At 39.0% G+C, this 20,552-nt stretch overlaps 1 protein-coding gene across 1 annotated transcript in view; it reads right to left on the bottom strand.

Moving 5' to 3' along the window:
• PRKAR2B (protein kinase cAMP-dependent type II regulatory subunit beta) overlaps nucleotides 1–20,552 on the bottom strand; it is a gene marked incomplete at both ends in the record, with an annotated part of 86,755 nt that overhangs the window by 43,298 nt on the left and 22,905 nt on the right. The window contains 1 exon segment of the mRNA XM_080363565.1: nucleotides 13,053–13,088. Coding sequence (XP_080219691.1) covers nucleotides 13,053–13,088 — 36 coding nt within the window.

The following is a 20,552-nucleotide window of genomic DNA, read 5'->3' as shown; positions in this document are numbered from 1 at the left end:
TTCTTTTAGAATAAATAATAAGATTAGTGTCTCTCTTCTCAGTAAAGAAAATGCTTGAGAAAAATAAATTGTGTTCTGCATTAATATCTTTGCTTGATACTGAATATATTACTGTGATGGGATAGACAAAAAAATAAGAGTAGGTGTACTCTGCTCTAGACCCACCCAGAATGGATGTGAAAATAGTTCCCAAACCAATCCTATCAGGAAAAAATGGATGAAATATGCCTATTCCTGTTGCCCACAGGTAAGAATACGAGGGAGCAGAAAGCAATTCTTGTTTAGGAGTCCCTGCTTCCAGTGTTCCAATTCCCCAGCTCACAGAGCACACTTTTTCTGCTGTACAGCTCCACGCTAAAGCTGTATTTCCAAAACACAGACTGTAAGAGCAGAAAAGATCAAGGCTGGGAAGCAGGTGTTGACTTTGTGCTTTAAAAGATGCACCCATCACTTACTAGACTGCATATACAGGAATTTTAAGGGTATAAACTCCCAGTTCTGTTGCAGAGTGTAGCTGATGTTCAGCACTCAAGATGGTTTGAGAGGCTGACTGCAGCTTTGAGGTCAGGCTGATCGGGGCCCTTCTCCTGTGACTGGTTATTTGAAACTGAATGTCCACATTTTCATTCTTTTCTTGTGTATAGAGAGGGGAAAGAGTGTCACCATGCAGCCTGACAATTAACAAGAAAGGCAAGCAAGGTTTTAACGTTTCTACTTAAAATGCATTACTTTGACAAGTTCGTTTTTCTTTATTTTCTGATCAACTTCTACCTAGTCTAGCTACGTAATAAATACATACATACAATTTTCTTCATGAGCAGACTGTGGTATATAGCAATTTTTCATTCTGGCACACTCGTAATAATTCTTCACAATAACTGCGAAGACACCAGAAAAAAGTCTTTCTCAATTTCAAACAAAATAGTGGTCAGACACGAACAGGTGTTATCCATCTTCTTGTTACTGATTGACATCACTAGCTCAAAACCAAAACTCTTCAACATGCATTGCATTAATACAACAATATTTTATTATTTTTAAATTTAATTTCCCCCTAAAGAATAAAAGGAATTTATTTTGGGTGAGAGAGGTATAAAGAGGAAAAATACAAATAATATTTATTCAAAGAAATTTCTGAAACTAAAAGTCAGGAGAAGTTTTCAAATTAATGGTCAGTTCTTCTACAGTTTCCTTACAAATTTTGTACTAAAAATCTACGTATGTGCTGCATTGCGCACACACACATGAACAGCATTGCCACACAACGGCCAGATCCTTCGCCGTTTGCCATGTAATCAAGCACCATAGGAGGGAGCAGGACTTGTCAGAACTTACACAGTCAGTGTAAGACTGAACCAGAGGGAGATATCCCAAGTTCAACATCTATTAAGGAGATTCCTTAATAGTAAGCTAATAATCAAATGTGACAAGTGGGAGTAAAAATAGTGCATGCCGAAAGATGTCTGGAGTCCCTTACTGGAATATGTCTTGCAATGCTCCACTGTCATTTCATGCTGCTAAAATACAACTGTGCACAGTACAAAATGCTTTTCATTGCCCCAACTGCTTGTACGCAATGGTCACATAAACATTTCCAGAAGTTTCTGTATACAACAGTAAATTAAACAAATATAATGCACAGAGTGATGAGTTGGATCCACAAGTGTTAAACCACAGTATATAGTAACAGTATGACAGCAACAGTGACTTGCCTAGTACAGCTCTAAGTAACCCATATGTACATACACACTAGATTTAAAAATTAGATCTCCAAATGAGTTTTCAAGAGAGAAGACTTTTCACATCTCTGTCTAGAAGAGAAAGTGAGATCTGAAATGAGAAAACGGGCATTACCTAGTGTTAAAGAAAGCAAATAAGTTCCAAGTTAGGAAAAAAAAAAAAAGTATTAATGGTATGTACCAATCTGTTCGGCTGTTAAATTTATGTGGATGTCCAGCACACAAGTATGGGACACTGGTAAGACCCAGTGATAAGAATACAAATACTCATTTCAGAGATGCTACTTTCTCCCAGGCTTTAAACTTGTCTATATCCTCCAAATTAGACGGAGAAGTGGATCTGACAGATATATAGTAAACACATATGAAGCAAAGATGCTGTGGACAAGGATGATGTGGCAGCAGGGGGGTGGGTGCAGGAAACAGGGAGGGTTTGACTACAAGAAAGCCTTGGGCTTGTGCTTTGACAAAGGACATTTTGTTTAAACAACTGAGAAGTACACCCTGCAGCTCAAGGCATCGGGCTTCCTACCAAACATACGGAACTGACAGGGAGTGTTTAGGAAGCAAAACATCAGGCTGCTGTTCATTTTATACAATGTGAATAAGTGGCATCTGGCACTTTAAACAACATAGTATTTAGCAATGATATTTAAATACATCATTTTCCTCTTTCTTTGACTCCACAGTATTTAGGAGAAGCATTACTTGCTAAATACTAAGCCAAACTTGAAGGTCAAAGGCCAAGCCATTTGTACTACAGTGTTCTACAAGAAAACCTGCTAATCAAAATGTTCCAAAAATACTTTTGTGCCATTTTGAACAACTCACTATGTAAAACATGACTTGTCGTACTCGTCTTTTATCCTCCAGAACAAATCTTCTCTAGCATGCAAGCCAAACCACATGAGATCACAGATGCAATGGAATTGTTTTGGAAAATTGGTAAGCAGATACTACAGCCTACAGTTCTTTCATCTAAAGTGGAGGCAGCATCGCTCCCTAATCGAAACACAAAGAACAAACCAGCAGAGCAACTGAAGTTAAACTTGTCATAGATACAGATACTGAAATATTTTAGAGAAAAAAAATCAGAATTAATAAATAATGACTATCAATGCACATCTGCTCCAAAAATAATTTTTAAATCCTTCCTACTTCTTTCAGTAATATGCATACTCATTCAAAAAAAGAGCAATTATTTAATTTCTTTCAAAATTATGAGTTATGAGCATCCTGATAAAAGCACTAGAAGGTTATTAGCATCTCTGATCATGTTTAGATTCTGAAGTGTTATTGGGATTGCTGAGATTATCAATGGCGAATGCAAACTTGTAAGCAGATTGAAACAGAAAATACAGTATAACCTACAGGTTGTCAGGCACGGGAAAAATTCGTTGTGTGTCAAATGGTAACCAGAGCTAAGAGAGGAACCGTTACTCTGAAAAACCTGGGTACAAAATGAAAAGAAATTAAAATACAATGGAGAATAATCTGTGTTTTATATCAACTCATTCCCAGCACTCATTGCAATCTCAGAGTATCCATTAAGAAATCCTAGTACATTTATTCAGTAATCATTGATGTGAAAACTACTGCTTGCAGACAAATAACAGCCATATTTATTGTTATTAATATGAACATTTGGCCTCATTTCTGTATTTATTTTGATAGAAAGTCTGTTTTGTCTGAAAATCCTGTCTTCTCTGCAATTTATTCACTACTACTTAGTTACATAGCAAGAAGAAGATCTCTTTGTCTAGAATGGATTTGTTTGGTCATGAAATAAATATTAGATACTACATTAAAGCATTCCAAACATGGTAGCGTCAAATACTGATCTGCCTAAAGTAATAAAAAGAGCTCCTTAGATAGCTCCCTATCTAGTGTTGAGCAGAACAGGAGACAACACCAATGTGGGTGCTGGGGGAGCCGGGCTGCAGTGCGGTTCTGGCACAGTCCCCAAGAGAGGTGAGGATGAGGCTGTGGAACAGCTTTGCATACAGACACAAGCTCGTACTTTCCCGTACCCATCTTGTTTACTAGTTACATACATAAAATGAGTTTAAAGGAACTGGTCAGTCAGTCTAACCGCTTCATACCCTGCCAGGATATCTGAGCTCTTCATCAAACTGTCCAGGCAACAGCCCGTTAAGATGAATTTGACTCGTATTTCAACATCAACCTCTGGTTTGTGTTTCATATAACTGAAACAAGATTAGCCCAAATAGTTGAAAAAACTATAGCAATTAATTTTATCGAAACAAAACTGTATGCAGAATACTTTCCAAAGATAAAACTAAAATAGCAGGAAAAATTACAATTTCCCATAAAGGGGTGTATGCAGTCATTTGTGAACTCAAAACACATTTATAACTCTTCTGTTTTCTAAAGAGGTTGCTATCCAGCTTTACCAAATTGCGCAATTTAAAAATGGTTACTCTGTACATTTTAGTCAGTCTATAAAACGCAGTCTAGAAATATGTGCTTGCAAAGTCATCTAAACAAACACAGAAACAGAGATGAAACCTCAAGAAATCACCTGAATCGTGCTCATGGACTGCTGTGGTATGAATTACACCTCTGTCCCTGCAGAAAAAGTCTTAATTTTCCTTAAAACTTCTGAGATAATAGTGTATTCCCAGGGAATTTAGTCTACTGCTTCACTAAGTGTTTAGTTAGAAAGTTTTCCACAAAGCCTAGCCTAAATATTTGTTTGTGTAAAAGTTGGGCCAATATATTTCTTTCCTTCCTTCCCTGTCACCACCTTGGGACAAATATTGATGCCCTCTCTATAGCAATCTACCCCATCACGCAAGACTTACGCATGTATTCCTACCATTGCCCCTCCTGCCCTTACCTTGCCTTCTTTCCTCCCTTCCTCCACCACCTCAAACTCTGCATCTACTAATTCCTTCCTATTTTATTAAGCTTAAAGTATTATGACAAAACAGCTAAAATCTGGCATGACATTAATTTGCAATGGTTAGGCTACGTCTGTAACTCTGGTCCATAAATGGGCTCTGAAAAATTCATATTCAACCTCTGCTGATGATCTATACCAGGAAACACTTTGATACAACCTGCTAGAATCTCTGTTTTAGATTTTGGAGGTTTAATAAAGCAATAGATAAACGTTCAAAGTGAACCATTTAAAAAGTTCCAGAAGAAATGTACAGATAGCCTACATCTGGTTTTCTTTTGAATAAGAAGACTACTGTCCAACTATACACTGTTGTACGGAAGAGTTATGGTATAGATGCAATGTGATCTAGAGAAGAAAAAGTTCCACGAGCAGAATCTTTGAGTAGAACAGTTAAAACAGCTGAGCCAGGGAGGAGGCAGACCAGCTGCTGAGCACAGCAGCTCTTCTTCAGATCTGCACCAAAGGCGACAAATCTCAAGGTTACAACAGGTCAGGAATAAGTACTCCAAGTTTAATGTGATTATGCTATTTTGTTAGACATTCTGAACAAAAACAGTGGTTAGCCTTGAGAAGCAAATGTGCGTACTCTCTAAGCATCCCTAAGACTATGTTAATACATCATTTTTCTACAGGAAGTTTTTCCCAGAAAATATAAGAGAAGAGCAGACAGAGCAAATTAAACTTTTGTTTCTGTGACTCTCTCATTTGCAGCAGAAACTTGTGAAGTGCACAGCAAATAAACTACACAAGAGGAAACTAAAGAAAGAAGCCAGTTCACTTGGTCGTGGATTGAGCGGGAAACAGCTTCTATCACTAACTTTCCACAGACCCAAAAGTGCTGCCAGACAGGCCACCAAAATAAGTTCTTCGTTCTCCAGAGTTACACATGTGCTTCAAGCAGGAGCAGACTGACGCAGGGCTCTCTGCCTGACCCAATGACTTTCGGTGCCTACAGCTCAGCACACCATGCCCATATTGTTATACAACAGCCTAAGCTCAGTCCAGAGACAAGTCCCACGAGCTCCTGTGGCACCTGATATCAGAGACTGCTCTTGGGAAAATTATGCAGCTCTTTCTCCCTGTGACATTGGCCATGAGATAATCCTGCAAGAGCAGATGGAATATATGAGTTGCAAGTTCCACTGTGGCATGCAGGAAGAAATACAGGGTAGACACAGGGCAAAGAGATATAACCATCTGATCTTAAAATTGCTGTGCACATACAATTACAGCTATACTCTGTAGGAGTTCGGATGCTAAGGGCTTCGCTGAAAGTAAACAAGGGATTTTGTGTAGGGCATTCCATTTCTGATGCAGAAATCTGCAGATCCTATAAGCTCAGGATACTCTTCATTTGTTAATGGGAATAGGTATTGGGTAATTCCTCAAGGTTTGCAAAGGATTTAAGTGTTACAGTGATGGTAACTGTAAGAGAGGCCATGACAAGGAAAGACGCTATTCTGTGCAAGGACTGGAGGGTACAGACCATACATTGCATGTGTGCAAAATCACAAAATAAAGGAGTGTGTTCTCAACAAGCAGTGATTGAGGCAGTCGCTATTACAGAATACGGTGGAAGAGAAACAGCTGCATAAAAAGCTGCATGAACAGTATCAATGGCTGCTTTGCCGGGGGAGTGCAACGAAGTGCAGGTCCACTTGCACAAGGATGCATGGCATGTGTCTGTGCCCACGTACAGCTGCAGCTCCGCACAAGTCAGCACAGTCTAACAATCCCATCACCAGGCTGAAATTAGGCAAGATTTTCTACTTCTGTGACTTCCAGTAAGTCACAACATACCACGCTGATGTGCCACCATAAGCTTAGGAGTCTTCTTTACCATGCTCTGTCATACAATGTAGATACACCCTAAAATTCTGACCACACTTTTTCTTCTGGTTTTCCTCACTACTACGACAGCAGCCTTAGCGCTTAACTGAGTTTTAGTGTTAGATACTACTGCACTTCACTTGACGATGTCCCTGTTTATTTCAGAAGCCTGAAGCACTGGGCATTTTAACTTACGGATTTACTACATGCATGTAACAAAGAACAAAGTTGAATCCAACATCACCTGAATTCAGTTTGGGGGTTATTCGTCACTCAGAATGAGCTGAACCAGTAACTCTGCTTGAAGAGCTACACTGGATTACTGGTTCATCAATAAAGTTCTTTATTCTTCTTTCTTCTGTCACTATGGCTTGATATGCTTCTACAACAACACTGCCTGCTACCCAAGCATTTCAAAGGGGAGTTTACAGTTAATTCATTCCTCACCACTCTTTTTGGTACAGTTCCAGCTTCTGCCTTACTGTAAAAAAGACAACAGCACTTCATTTCAGTTAGCTGCCTTTCTCTGACAATTTTTAACATGTTCTAGGAAAGTAGGTGCCAATCTCTTTAAGAAAATCTCAATATAATTCAAGCAGATTGCAATTACAAATGAAATATTGTTCCTATGGGCATATTCTATTCTTGTCTAACAGTATAAACTTGCTCTTCCTAAATATTAGTTTATATTTAACAAATGAATTTAGTATCACCTATGCTCTTCCATACTTATAATTTCAGAAAGCAATTAGCTGTTCCTTCACTAACAAACTCCCATGGTGTAAATTCAGTAAAATTCCTCAGCGTTTCTTAAGTAGGTTGTCACATTTTGCGTAGAAATCATTAAATTGAAAACCAGCAGTGATATATGTAAATGCTACTGTGGGAATGACTAATCCACAGTCCACATATCTCTTCAGAATAATGAAGCCCAAAACTTTCATCTTGTCACTTTCTTCCTAATTGCACCTTACACAGAGATGGAGAACAGATAAATTGTTCTGGCAAACTTGTTCCCAGATTTTCCCTTTTATGAGGGCTGCGCAGAACCTCCCCCCTCCCATCTGAGCGCCTGCCAAAACACGGGTGTCATCTGCCACGTGCCAGGCAGAGGCGGGAGCCCCGGGCGCCAGGCGGGCAGAGCTGAGCACCCACCCCTGCGTGACGAGGCTCGGGCAGGGCTGGTGACACCGCGGGGACAGCCCTGCAGCGTGACCCACGTGTGCTGGTGTGCAGGCACGTACCCGGTCCCTGATGTGGTGCCCCGTCCTGCTCCCAGCTGCGCAGTCTCCGGGCTCTGACACCAGCTCACCACCCACGTCAGCAGCGCACCTGATGGTGCTATAACGTGCTCACTAACCCGTTTGTGAAGCGTTTCTCTGCGTGTATGTGGCATTTTAATCAAAATAACTAGCTCGAAGGGCTTTGAAATTAATCAGTGTTTCAGTTAAAAGATTTACTTATTTCCGAAAATTCTAAAATGACAGAAAATGTCATAGGTTTCCTATTAAGAGTTTTCTGCTGATTGAGGTTAACAGAAAATATTTATAAACTGTAGAAATTCTTGCTGGAAAATACTTAAATAATTGCAAGGCTTGAGAAGAAGTGAACTAAAACGAGTCCTCTACCAATTTAAATTAACTACCATTTGTGTTCAACAATTCCATTATAAAGGCTTTTGGGCATCTAAAGCAATTAAGAATGAAGAGAATGTTCCATCTATTTCTTTCTCTTCAAACTGTTGATGTTTTGTAAATCTAAAATTTGTAGAGTTAAGTAAAATGGGGTTTGGTTCTTAGAGAAAATTCCATACTTTCATTAAAAGAGAAAAAATATAAATAAAAATTAAAAAATAATAATTAAAAAGAAGACAGGCCACTAAACACAGCTCCATCTTGATCAGAGGTTACTGCAGTACATAAGTGATTTGACCTCCATACAAAAATATTTTGAGTACCTGCTAAATTAATTAAACACATATTTCTGAAAGGGTGTAAAAACGAGATTCCTTATTTCTCAGCCTTTCCTCAGTTAATCAGCCATGTACCTAAAAGCGATAGTTTTTGGCAGTGTGAGTAAAGGCAAAAAACATTTCAAATTTCAACAACTGGAAATTACAAAGGAGTTTGAAATTAAAAAAAAAAAGTGGCAGAGAGATGTCCTCTAGTATCATGTGAGATTCTGTCCCTTAGGCTGATGGCTGATGCTGTCGGTTTATAATGAAGTATCATTTTATTTATAATGCGTTTTTTTTCTCTTCTCTTTGGAGAGCTCCTTATTGGCATCCACGATAAAGACGCCTGAAAGTTTTTTCCTTCTCTGCTTCCTTCTATTCTTTCTATAACAGTAGTATCTCCTTGATTGCAAGATTATTCCAAATATACGTAAGCCAGTTTCTCCCTCGAGGTTCAGCGCTGATGTACTCTGACTGTTGACTGTTTAAATTACTTTTTTAAGAGTTTTGCGGGTAAGTTCACAAATAAATAAAGCTGCTTCTCTTTCCCAGGTGGTTGAGAGAACAATATTTAAAACTTCATTTATTTCCTTTCCACAGGGCGAAAATGGTATTTTGGAGTTCGATATAGTTTAGGGGAGAGGAATGAGGAACTTATCTCTGTTGTTGTTAAGAGATGCTCCACAGATGCCCTTGAGAGTATCTACCAGCTCTTCTTAGCTCGAGAAGCCTAACTCACAGCAACCTTGGTTAGGTTCTCTTCACTATTTCAGAAGCTTAAGCAGATACATAACTTAAGTAACTTCATAGGGTGTTATCTATTTCTTAATTAAGATTATGTTACACATTTGAATGTAATACTAGTCAATGGGTACAAACAGCCTCCATAAATGGTATCTATCAAGTATAAATTTAAAGTTCATCCTGTGACAAACCCATGCTGCTTTTGTTACATTATTCTAAACTCCTGCCAGTATTTAATGAGATAATTTACTTGTTTATATAGCCATCAAGATGCTGAAAAGCAGGAACCCAATGCTTTTGCTGACACAAAGAACCATATTAGCTTTCCAACCCTAGATATCTTATACTTAGACGGATGAAAACTAATCTCATCCATAGCAAGAAAGTATCTGTCTCTATTCAGAAACTGCATCTCTTGGCTACCTCAGCTTGTTCAGGAATTTCCACTTATTTTTCACCTCAGGAACATACAGTTTTCTCTTCTATTTCATGCTGCTTCTACCTCCATACCCCCCTTTCTTCCCATCCAAGCCTCTTGACTGTCTCAACAGTTTTTCTCCTTTCTCTTCATCTCGGTCCCACCAGATTTTAAAAGACAAATTAAGGATTAACTACTTGCAGCTGGCTCATTGTTCACTCTAGCTCTATAACATATTTTTAATCTCCTCTTCTTGCTAAACTTCTCTGTTTAAGACTATGATATCTATTATTCTTTGTGCATAGCCTAGAACAATGGAGAGCATTATTAACTAGCCCATAAGTAGCTATGTCATCAGCACTATGGTATATGTGTATTTTATATAGAGAGCCCACATTGCATATATACACACATTTGCATAAACACATAGAAGATATACTAAATTAGGTAGCTCAATAAATGTTAAGAATTGAAATTCAAGAACAATTAATTGATCCTAGCTTACTTATGCCTTTCTCCTCTACATACCAATGACAGCATATTAATACATTCACAGTATGTTAACAGGAACAGCTGTTAAATAATAAATGCCTTACTATATTGTTTTCAGCAGGTGCTTCAGCAATTAAACTCTGGCTGCTTAATTTCTAGCTCAGTTAGGAAAAATAACTATATCTTATGCCACCAAGTAAAATACTATGCATTATCCAAAGAATAACAGAAACATCAAAATCAAGACATCCGCTGTAGAGAATTATTGTTCTTTGTGAAGAAATGGGTGTCATCTCCTGGCTTCTCCCTGCTTATCATTGCAAGAGCTCAAAAAGCAGCTTTCAGCAGAACAGTCTAGGAGCCTTTGCTGCAGATATCACTAGATGTTTCACCACAGCTGGTGTCAGCAGTTCAGCTCCTTCTCCATCCCACCACTGCCTAAGGGCAGTTGCTACTACCCCCCTTTCACTACCATCCCTCTTTAAGGGGAGCCACAGCACAGGTCAGTTGCAGAATCAACAGAAATCAACACACCAAAACCTCCTGCATTTCTATTTTCTTCAAATCAATGCACCCTCAGGCAGCACAACTCCTAGGTCTCTGCAAGGGATGCACAGATAACCTCTGGGCAGCAGCGTGACAAGGGCAGGGACCCTAAAATCACCCTCTGGGAATCAGTCTGCAGTATCACTCAGGCAGGTGAAACGTGAAACCACGAGCTGCGGCTGACTCTCCAAACTCCCCTCATCGACTCGGAATAATGTTCGTCAGACATAAATCTTCAAAAACCATTCAAGACTCAATAATCTTGCACATTTCAGACTTTAAAATAGCTCTTAGCTAAATAGCCTAAATTAAGATAAATCCATATTTGAGAAACAAACAAACAAACAAACAAAAAACACTAACAAAAAAACAACTGTGTTTCATTTGGCTTCTAATTTCCTAAACAGGAGAATCAACTTGAATTACAGAATGCTATTAAGCTGCCAAGCATAAAAAACCCCCAGCTACTATCTGGCTTTTCCACTTGCAAGGTATCTTGACTACCTTAATGTATCGAAACAATTATTCAATTTTTAAAAGTATCTAAAAATGTGGTTAGGGCTGCAAACATCCCTGTAAAGGGTTTGTATTATCAGCATAGTCTGTTTCATACCCTTAATTTTATACTTTATGAATCAGGTTTCTTAAATGTACTGTACCTCTCCAGTAGCCATTTAATATTTAAGGGAAAAGTAAAAACTATCACCTTTCACGGACTTTCTTGTTTGAAAAATAATTATTTTTACTATTAAGGCTGCCAGAAACTTAATTTAAAAGTACATATAGTAAACCATGATTTATATATGGACCATACCATGCAACTTGACTCATTATTCTGAATGAGATAACTCCATTTATCTCTCCACAACATGACCAAAACACATGAAACATTAAATGCCCATAGAAATTATTTCCCCAATTGTGCAAATTGTGCAAAAATTTCAAGCTTCTAACACGTCTCAGTTTCCTTTTAAAGGAACATTAAAAATAACTGTGGTTTTTTTTTTTCCTGAGCAAGTATTAGCTTTTCAAACAATCAAACTCTCCTACTGAAATGCAAAAGTCTTTCACACATCTGTTATAAGGACTGCATTCATTAAAGTCAGCTATCAATCAGTCACAGTAAAACCTTCCTTAAAACATGCAATGAAATTGCATAAAGCCCTGCTCACTGTTCCTGAATGTTACTTAATAAATCATTCCTTTCATTTCTTGCTACAGTACCTCACGAAGTATTATCAATACTAAAAGCCTGAGAATATTTGGAATTCACTACACTTTCTTGCTTTGTGCTACATGCGCTATGCACCAATCCTCCAAATGCAAACCTTCATTATTCTATACAGTCCCTTAGTAATCCTGAGGATCTCCACTAATATTTTCATATTGACAAGGAACCTTCTGACTGAGATTGTTAGAAGTCTGGACAGACTTACTGAATGATGGAATGCAAACTTTATTACATTTATTAAAAGTGATCTGCAGTTGCAAACAGAAAGCATTTTACAGTTAGATTTTAAACTTAGCATACTGAGATGACTGGGAACAGCTCACACCTCCCGCTCTGCTGACTCTTATGAGTCAGTCATGAGTCTCATTACATTTACTGGTGCCTTTCACACCCAACTTTCAGATTCATAGTATTCCACACAAATAAGACTTAGGCTTTGGGCCTCATGATTCAGGAGAAAAAGCCCTCAAAAACTAAGCCTAAAGGCTACAATACAGCAGAACAACAAGGAGAGGCCAGGAATATTAATTTTTAATGATATGTAATTTGGAGGGATCTGTTACATTTAATGGAACAAGGTAAACAGAGCTGGCAGGCACCAAGTTAACTTGAGGATCACACAGATCGGCCCCAAGCTGGGCAGGCGCAGACCCAGCACCAGACATGGCCACCATGGCGAAGCTGCGCCTGGGCCCCGACCTGCACGCTCAGTACCATGGAATAACACACCAGAATACAAACCCAATCCGGTCTGAAAAACACAGTGAGGTTTCTGGCATGGCTGTACCTTTTCTCATGCATACATGATCACCAAATTGCTGTTCCAGGCTGTCTATGAAGTAAGCAAGACAACCCTGGTTAAGATCACGTTCAGTTCTTGCTCTCAAAGTTCAGTTCTGTTAGGACTAAAATTACTGTCTTTAAAGGAAAAAAGCAAAGCTTTTGTTTTTCATAAATTCCACAGCAACAAGGCAGCTTAATGCAAGTTCCATGACCTGAAACCTTGGCTACATTTTTCAGTACACCAGATGACAAATGTGGGGTTAACCTAAGTCAGTCATCTTTAAAGAAACCTGACTAATGTCACATCATGTTTTACACAACAATCACTGTCAGCATTACATTTCAACTCTTATATAGAACAATGAAGCATGCAACTTCATCCAACTTACCTGATGCGCGTCTGGTGAATCGGTTTATCACTGGAGCTGAAAGAAAACACAACATTTCAATTAGATTCTTTCTGTAACAGTCTAACACTTTAAACATAACAATGTTATACTTCAAAGTGCGACAGCTACAAAAATCTGTTAACCATTATTTTTGTATCTTTATAGAAACCCATGTTAACTTCATACACATTTAAACTTTTAAGCAGATAGTAACCAGTAGCTTTCAAAGCCATTTTCAGGTTCTTAAGAGTTACTGTTACTTATTGCTGTTCGTGACTGGCTGTGAAACATTGAGATCTGCATTTCCATTATTTATCAAGAGCACAGAAACTGGAATCTTGTAAACAATGACGCAAGCATGGATTAAAGAAAAAAATGTAAAAAAAAACCTCATTTACTTCTACAAAATATACCTATTAGAAATCTAGCACCAAAGATACTCCTACAGAGAAAAAGACTAATTTGCAATCCCATTTGAAAGATCAACTTTTGCTTTGACTAACCTTTAAACCTCTTTGGGTAAGTCAATAACAATGCCAGCCCCCGCCCAGACCCCCATTTTACAGTGCAAATGACTGGTTTATAGTGCCCTCCTGGCAGATCTCCAGCCCATGCTGCAAACATTTGGAATCCTGTCTTGCTTCCAACTGGGAGAGACTGCAAAATACATCTTAAAGTGCACAGTTTTGCCTCTAATTAATTTCCAGGGTTACCAGCTTCTTCAGGAGCTACTAGATATAAAACAAAGAAATAAACTTTTTATGTTTTGCCTTCCAAATACAACCTTCAGTCTGCTTCTAATTAGTATAAAACACCGGTCTTGAACTCTGCTTTCACATGATACATTAACTGCTGGTATAAACAAGAAGAAAATCTGAATGACCTAATTTCAAACGTGGGCAGCAGCTACATTAAAAATGTATGTACTCACAGTCCTTATTAATATTCAACCTTAAAAAAAGAGAAAAATCACTCTCTATGTTTACATGGAACTGAAAAATGAAAAAGATTGGACTTTTAAATTTTATTCCACTTAATTTTAAATGGGAGTTATGCATCATTTCTTAAATATCTAAGCCAAGACAAAGAGAAAAAAAATGCTGAGAAAACAGGAGAGACAGTAACAGCTTGACAGGCAAACTGACTTTTTATTCCTTTGGGGAGGAAAAAGAAAACAGAGCAAAGCTACAATTTCTGAGGCACAGTCATAGACAGTTTGCGCGAGCACATACAGTAGTCACAGGGCCAAGAGGTAAGAACCACACAGGGAAACCTGACCACGGTGGTTCAGAGTGCGAGTCATGAGCAAGGAAATCTCCAGTGAACAAACTGCCACAAACCCCAAAGATAGATAGATATAGATATATAGATATATATATATATATATAAAAACCAGGAAAGTTATTCTTAAACACGAATTCTGATTCCCCACAACATTTTTTTTTTTAATAAAAAGACAATAAATATAGACATATTTTTATTAGAGCTGACACCATATTTTATGCAACTACTGTTTTGCAATACAGGGGGCTGTTTTGTTCCTCAAAACTGTTCATTTTGTCACTAGGGTTACAGGTCAAATTCATTTCAGGACACTGGTTGTGACTGTCACCATCAGATGGGTGAGCTGTTACCTCCAGCATGTAAACCAGCAGCAGCTCTCAGCAGACGTGCTCATATTAAAAAATACTTGGAATCTGACACATTTGTAACAAGAAAGCATAAAATAGTGCTCTGCTCCCAGTCAAAAGCCTTCTCCAAACTCAGGGAGGGTATTTGGCTTTGTCAGTTCTGTACATCATCTGTAGATATGAAGATTTAACTCCTCTAGATAGCTACCTCAGCACATTTTACCAACACAAAAAAATACATTAAAAAAGAACACCTAACACAAAATTAACATAATTTTGAGACTGCTTCTCTTTGAAATAAGTTACTGGGACTGTCAAAGAGACAAGTCCTTCTCTGGCTATGTATTTCTAAATTCCTTTCCTTTGGTTGCAGGAAGCTTAGTTTATTTTACAATATATTTTACAAATTATTCACTGTTAGGGAAAAAAAAAAAAAAAAGGAAAAAATTAGCTAGATTGTCAAAACCTTGATAAGCACCTATTTCTGAGCTCTTGTGAATAATCAGTGTTTGAGCAGCAACCAGGCAAAGCCTTTCTGCCCAGACAGGGATTTTGTGAAGGTCATCCAAATGTGTTACTGGGAGATTTAGAAGCAGAACCCACAGTTCTTTGTCACGGAGCAAGCTGAAATACTCTCTGTTTCTCTTGTAGAAAATTGCAATATACTTTTTTTTTTTGGGCCCAGAAAGAAGGAAGTGATAGGTTGCAGAGAATCATCAGCCCCACGGAAATTTAGCTGGTATTTTCATGACAGAGTAGATGCATGGTCAATGAGGTTGCGAGGATGGCTAGCAGGCTAAGCATAGTAAGGTGGGCGAAACAGAGTCTAAGAAGCATTTTGCTGGAACCATAAAAACCCCCAATATCCTACTTGCAACACTGCTGACATGCACCAGTTCACAGCACCACAATATTCCAACGAGGGAAAACTCAGGAAAGGAATGGGCTTGATGCAAGACCTCCGTGGCTATTGAAATAAACTCTACAGCAAAAATATACTTTAAGGTTAGAGTGACATTGTACTGAGGGTTGGCTGCTCAGAATGATTCAATAAAACAACTTGCTAGAAATAAACTGCTTACAGTAACTTACAGCTATAGTTGCCCCACCACGGACTTGGTGCAAAATGTAAAAGGAACAAAACCCATGGATTGCAAAACCTTGACATTGCAAAATCCAGGGATTTTTCCCAATAAAGGGTAAACTGGCATGCAGATAAATTCAGAACATGTCCAGTGACATTTGGTCTTTTTTTCACAGTAAGAGAAAGAGTGCTGCACCACAACTGCACAATGTACTGCTGTGCACAGAGGATCTTGTTTAAGTGCATGGTGTCACTTCAGTATTAAACATGACTCTTCATATTATAGCTTGTCTCAACCAAAACCTATTACAGCCTTACATGGAGGAAAATGACTAAAAGGAGAGAAAAAGAGACATGGCAGGGGTCTGTGCCATGATGAAGTTTTGATTAAATTACCGTTTGAAAGTGAGCAAGCTATTGATCCTTATGTGACATATTACATTGTTTTGTTGTTAGTGCTATATAAGAGAGAATTCCAACATCTAGGATGTTACCTGCTGCTAAGTGAAATTCACGTTGGCATACCCTTGCTCAGATGACTGTAAAATTGTACAGTTTTTAAAATATTTTGGCAATACAAATCAAGTAAATAAACAGAAATAATTTATAAATGATCAAAAAAGCATAAAGTGTTTTCACACATCTATTGGCCAAGAATACAGGCTGTAAAAACAACATCAAACTACAAGAAGCATGGACTAAAAATTTTGCCATCGCTCGACAACTGTCCATTGCTCCCTGTCCACTGTACTTTACCTCTGATCTGTTCTTTATGAGCACTAAGCAGTCATCACAACCACCCTGCAAAATAGACGATAAAAGCAGCATAATTTTTTAAGAAGAGGAAGAAATTGGGGTCTATGGTGTCGTCTGCAGAGCACCAAGACTAAGAAGGTAATGGAATCCTACCTGGGCATCCTCCATCTCAGGGGTGTCAAATTCATTTTCACGGGGGGCCACATCAGCCTTGCGGTCACCTTCAAAGAGTCAAATGTAATTTTAGGAGTGTAGCAATGTAACTACTCCTACATTCATACAGTCCTAAAATTACATTCAGCCTTTTCAAAGGTGATCGCGAGGCTGATGTGGCCCCCCGTGAAAATGAGTTTGACACCCCTGCTCTACACGGTTAACTTGTTCTGATAGCTTGAGCTGTCCCTTTTTGCAGAATCTCAATTTAAGTGCTCAAAGTCAAGTTTGATTCAGAAACAGAGATTCTTGTGCCATTAATGTCACCTGGAATAAGAAGCTAAACACATCGCAGACATAAGACATGCAGCCGTCCTAAGAAGTCAGGGACTGTCAGCCTGGGATTTAAGAAGAGGTTCTGCTTATCAGGGGCTGCTAAGGACAAACTCCTTCTGACAACCAGACCTGCAAACTGGTGCCTTCTGCAGGTCTGCAAACCAGGGACATGCACAACCCCGGGCAGTGCCGCAGAGCACACCGGACCCTGTGCGTGCCCAAGGCTGGGTGGGCACATGCGGCTCCCCGCAGCCGGAGGGCATCGGGAAGCTGCTCAGGCCATGTTCATGGCAATTCAAGGCAATGCTCTTTCAGAGCAAAACACACAAAGGCAAAATGCCTTCTCTGAGTGACAAGGGCTGGCAGGAGATTAGTGATTAATCTTCGGTGTTAGGAAAAATTAGAACACTTTTCACAAGCTCCACTTCCAATTAGCCACTGTAATTTCTTCATAAGACAAAGGACTAAACCTCCTTAAAAAAAGCAAACAAACAAAAAATTAAATTCAGTTGTTACATGTCTAAAGCCCTCAAATTTGGCAGCCCATAGCTCCCAAACAACAGCTCTATTTACAGAGTAGGAACATCACTATTATATCTTAACAGGTATATAAAAACAGAAATATCTGCAACATAGTGTATTATCCTTGGGTGAAAGACTCAAATGCCCCCAGTGAGTTTATGAAACAAGTCTTCTAATAAGGACAAAACAGTGTTAAAACTCTCAAGGACCTCACTGAGGCCCAAATTTCAAAAAACAACTGAGAAGCTGCTCTCAGCACACCACAGGATTTTGTATAGCGTAACTCAAGTGATTTCAGAAGAGTCATTCCTGGTTTATACATGCTTTTTCATGACATATCTCAAAATCCCAGGGCAAGTTTCAACTGATGAGCATCATGGACACTACATGCTCCACCTTTTCAGTCCCAAGCTCACCTGTTGCTCAGAGGTCCAGTAACTTTCAGATATACTTTGAATTATGCCTATTGCAATCCCATTCCTGTACTATTCAAATTAACATTAGCCTGTCTTCCTTCGTAAATGGATTATTAATTAGAGTGAACTAATCAGAACAAGAGAAAAATCAAATCTAAATGAATGCCTTTCTAAAATACATGCTTTAGTCAGACTTACGGGGTTTTTATGTCCCAAATGGATGAAAGACAGTTAGCTCCTTGTTACCCAGGGCAATGACAGACTGAGACACCATGGATAATGCTAATAGTAATAATTTGGAGCCCCTCTGATTTCCCTCTATTGCTGGAAACTTTCACTTTGGTTCAGGATTATTCCAGGCAGAATGATTATTTCTGAGCATTCCCAGGTTGAAACAGACAAAAAATAATACAATTACATTAATGTACCTTCACAGTAATGAAACCTCACAGAATTTCAAGTAAGGCAGAACCACTGCCACCACCTTGTGTGCTCTCAGCCCCAGTAGCCACCCACAGCCAGTCTCAGCAGGGTACGTCTGCCTTTTCCAGCACTGCTGGGGCTGAGCCCAGGTTAATGAAACAACCTTCCCAAAACGAACTCCAGCCAGCTGCCTCTGCATGCTGAGGTCTGCAGGCACATCAGGGGCACCTGAGTTGCCCCCACCCAGGGGCAGCACTGGAGCTGGCTGTCCAGGCACTTCAGCTGGGCTTGAGCAGCACAGGTAGCAGTGGCACAGCTAATTGGGCTGGTTTGACTGAAAGTGAGTTAATTTTTTTCATGCAGTTAGAAACTTTTCTTTTTCATAGCTAGCACAGTTGTTGTTTGGATTTAGTTTGAGAACAAGATAACACCCCAGGGCAGAATTAATGTTTTTCTCCAAGTAACTCTCCAGCTTTTTTTGAGTTGGAACAAAGAGGATGCAAGAGCTTACTGTTATCTTAGCTGTTGTGTGGGAGCCAAGGTCTTTCTGAGCTCTCTGCCCACAGGTGGTGTCATCCAGACTGAGAATGAGAATATTCCATGCCATTAGCATCCTGCTTCATATTTAATGAGAGCTGGGTTTTCTGGCTAGGGAGACACATTCCAGTTCTGCTCCATTTAGGTTGAGTTCCATCCATGAGTTCTTTTAGTTTGGCCTTTTGCATTCTGCTGATTTGCAGTGGCCTCTGGGCCTTTCTGCCTTTTTATTTTCCTCTCCCTCTAGGATAAGTTGTTTGGGACCAGGGTGTTCTCTTCCTGGGACTGGCTGAGGAAGTTCAAGAGGAATTGCATTGTGTATCTTTTATGTTCTGTTTTCCATTTTATATATATTAATAGTAGTAGTATATTAGTATTATTATTTTTTTTTAATTTTATTAAACTGCATTTATCTCAATCCATGAGTCTCTCCCTGCCCTTTCAATTCTCACCCTTATTTGAAGGGGAGTGGGGGGCAGGCAGAGTGAGTGAGCAGCTATCAGTTTTGATTGCTAGCTCGGGTTAAACTTCAACAGTAATACACAACCACAATGGCACAGTCTATCCACAGCAGATAATTTACCAGTGGAGAACTAATAGCTGATTGTATTTAGGGTTGGTAGCATACCTGAGGTAAAGGTACATGGTCATTTCTTGCTTAGAATCTCTAAATAGTAAATAGTACTAGATACAGATTTAGTAAGATGATAAAATCAAGCTGTTAAAATGTTAAATGAAATTACACAAACTATGTATAATAAAACTCTGCAATATAGATCTCAACATTTCTTAAGAAATCTGTTATGGTTGGAATAACTGTAGAAACGGTTCACTTTACTCTGAAGAGCTATTCTTCCTTCTAGTTATCAGATGCCGGTTGGTATGTGCACTGACAGTCTCAAGAAATGTCTCTGACAAAGGGAGTTGTCAGGTCCATGGAGAATGGTTCTTGCCATTTCTCTGTGAAAGGCCATAAAGATTGTGAGGAATGAGGAGAGGGGATAAGTTCGGGGAACACACAACTGTTATTCAGAAGACAAACTAACAGCCCTTACAATAAAGTAGTTAGATAGAGCATAGCTTTCTACATAGGTGTGTTTCTATTTCTGGAAATTTAACAGCAACAGTAATATTTTAATGATGAAATACATAAGATATATTTTATTATTTCCCCCACCAAGTCAGTCTGCCTCAAAAGGTGATTTTTTTATTAAAAACAAAATTCAAGAACAGCACACAAGGTGGGCCTTTACACAAGGAGAAAGGGTAGATCATGGCCATGCAGGTACACACTGTAACACCTGGCCAAAGAATCTGAAAGTTTAGACAGCAACACTGCTGCCAAATTTCCCAATAAACAAACCTTAACATTTCAGAAGGTTCTGAAGTCCACTCCGAAACATTGATTTCCCTTGGGAAGGAAAACCCCCAGCTCCTCAAAGGGTAGGATCTGCAGGCAGAGGGATCTGGCTCCATCCAAAGATGGGTGTGTAGCTGGAAGGCACTGCAAGTACGTGCTCTTCCGAAGAGTGTGCTCCCCAAGGAGTCACAGCTGCTATGCACCCGAGGAGGCAGAACACATACACATACATGCATTCATATACGCAGGCAAAATGCAGGCAGGGAGACCAGAAGTAAACAC

The sequence above is a fragment of the Nesoenas mayeri genome, assembly GCF_963082525.1.
Source record: "Nesoenas mayeri genome assembly, chromosome: 1".
NCBI classification, from domain to species: Eukaryota; Metazoa; Chordata; class Aves; order Columbiformes; family Columbidae; genus Nesoenas; species Nesoenas mayeri.
This window is presented reverse-complemented; position numbering and strand designations above follow the sequence as displayed.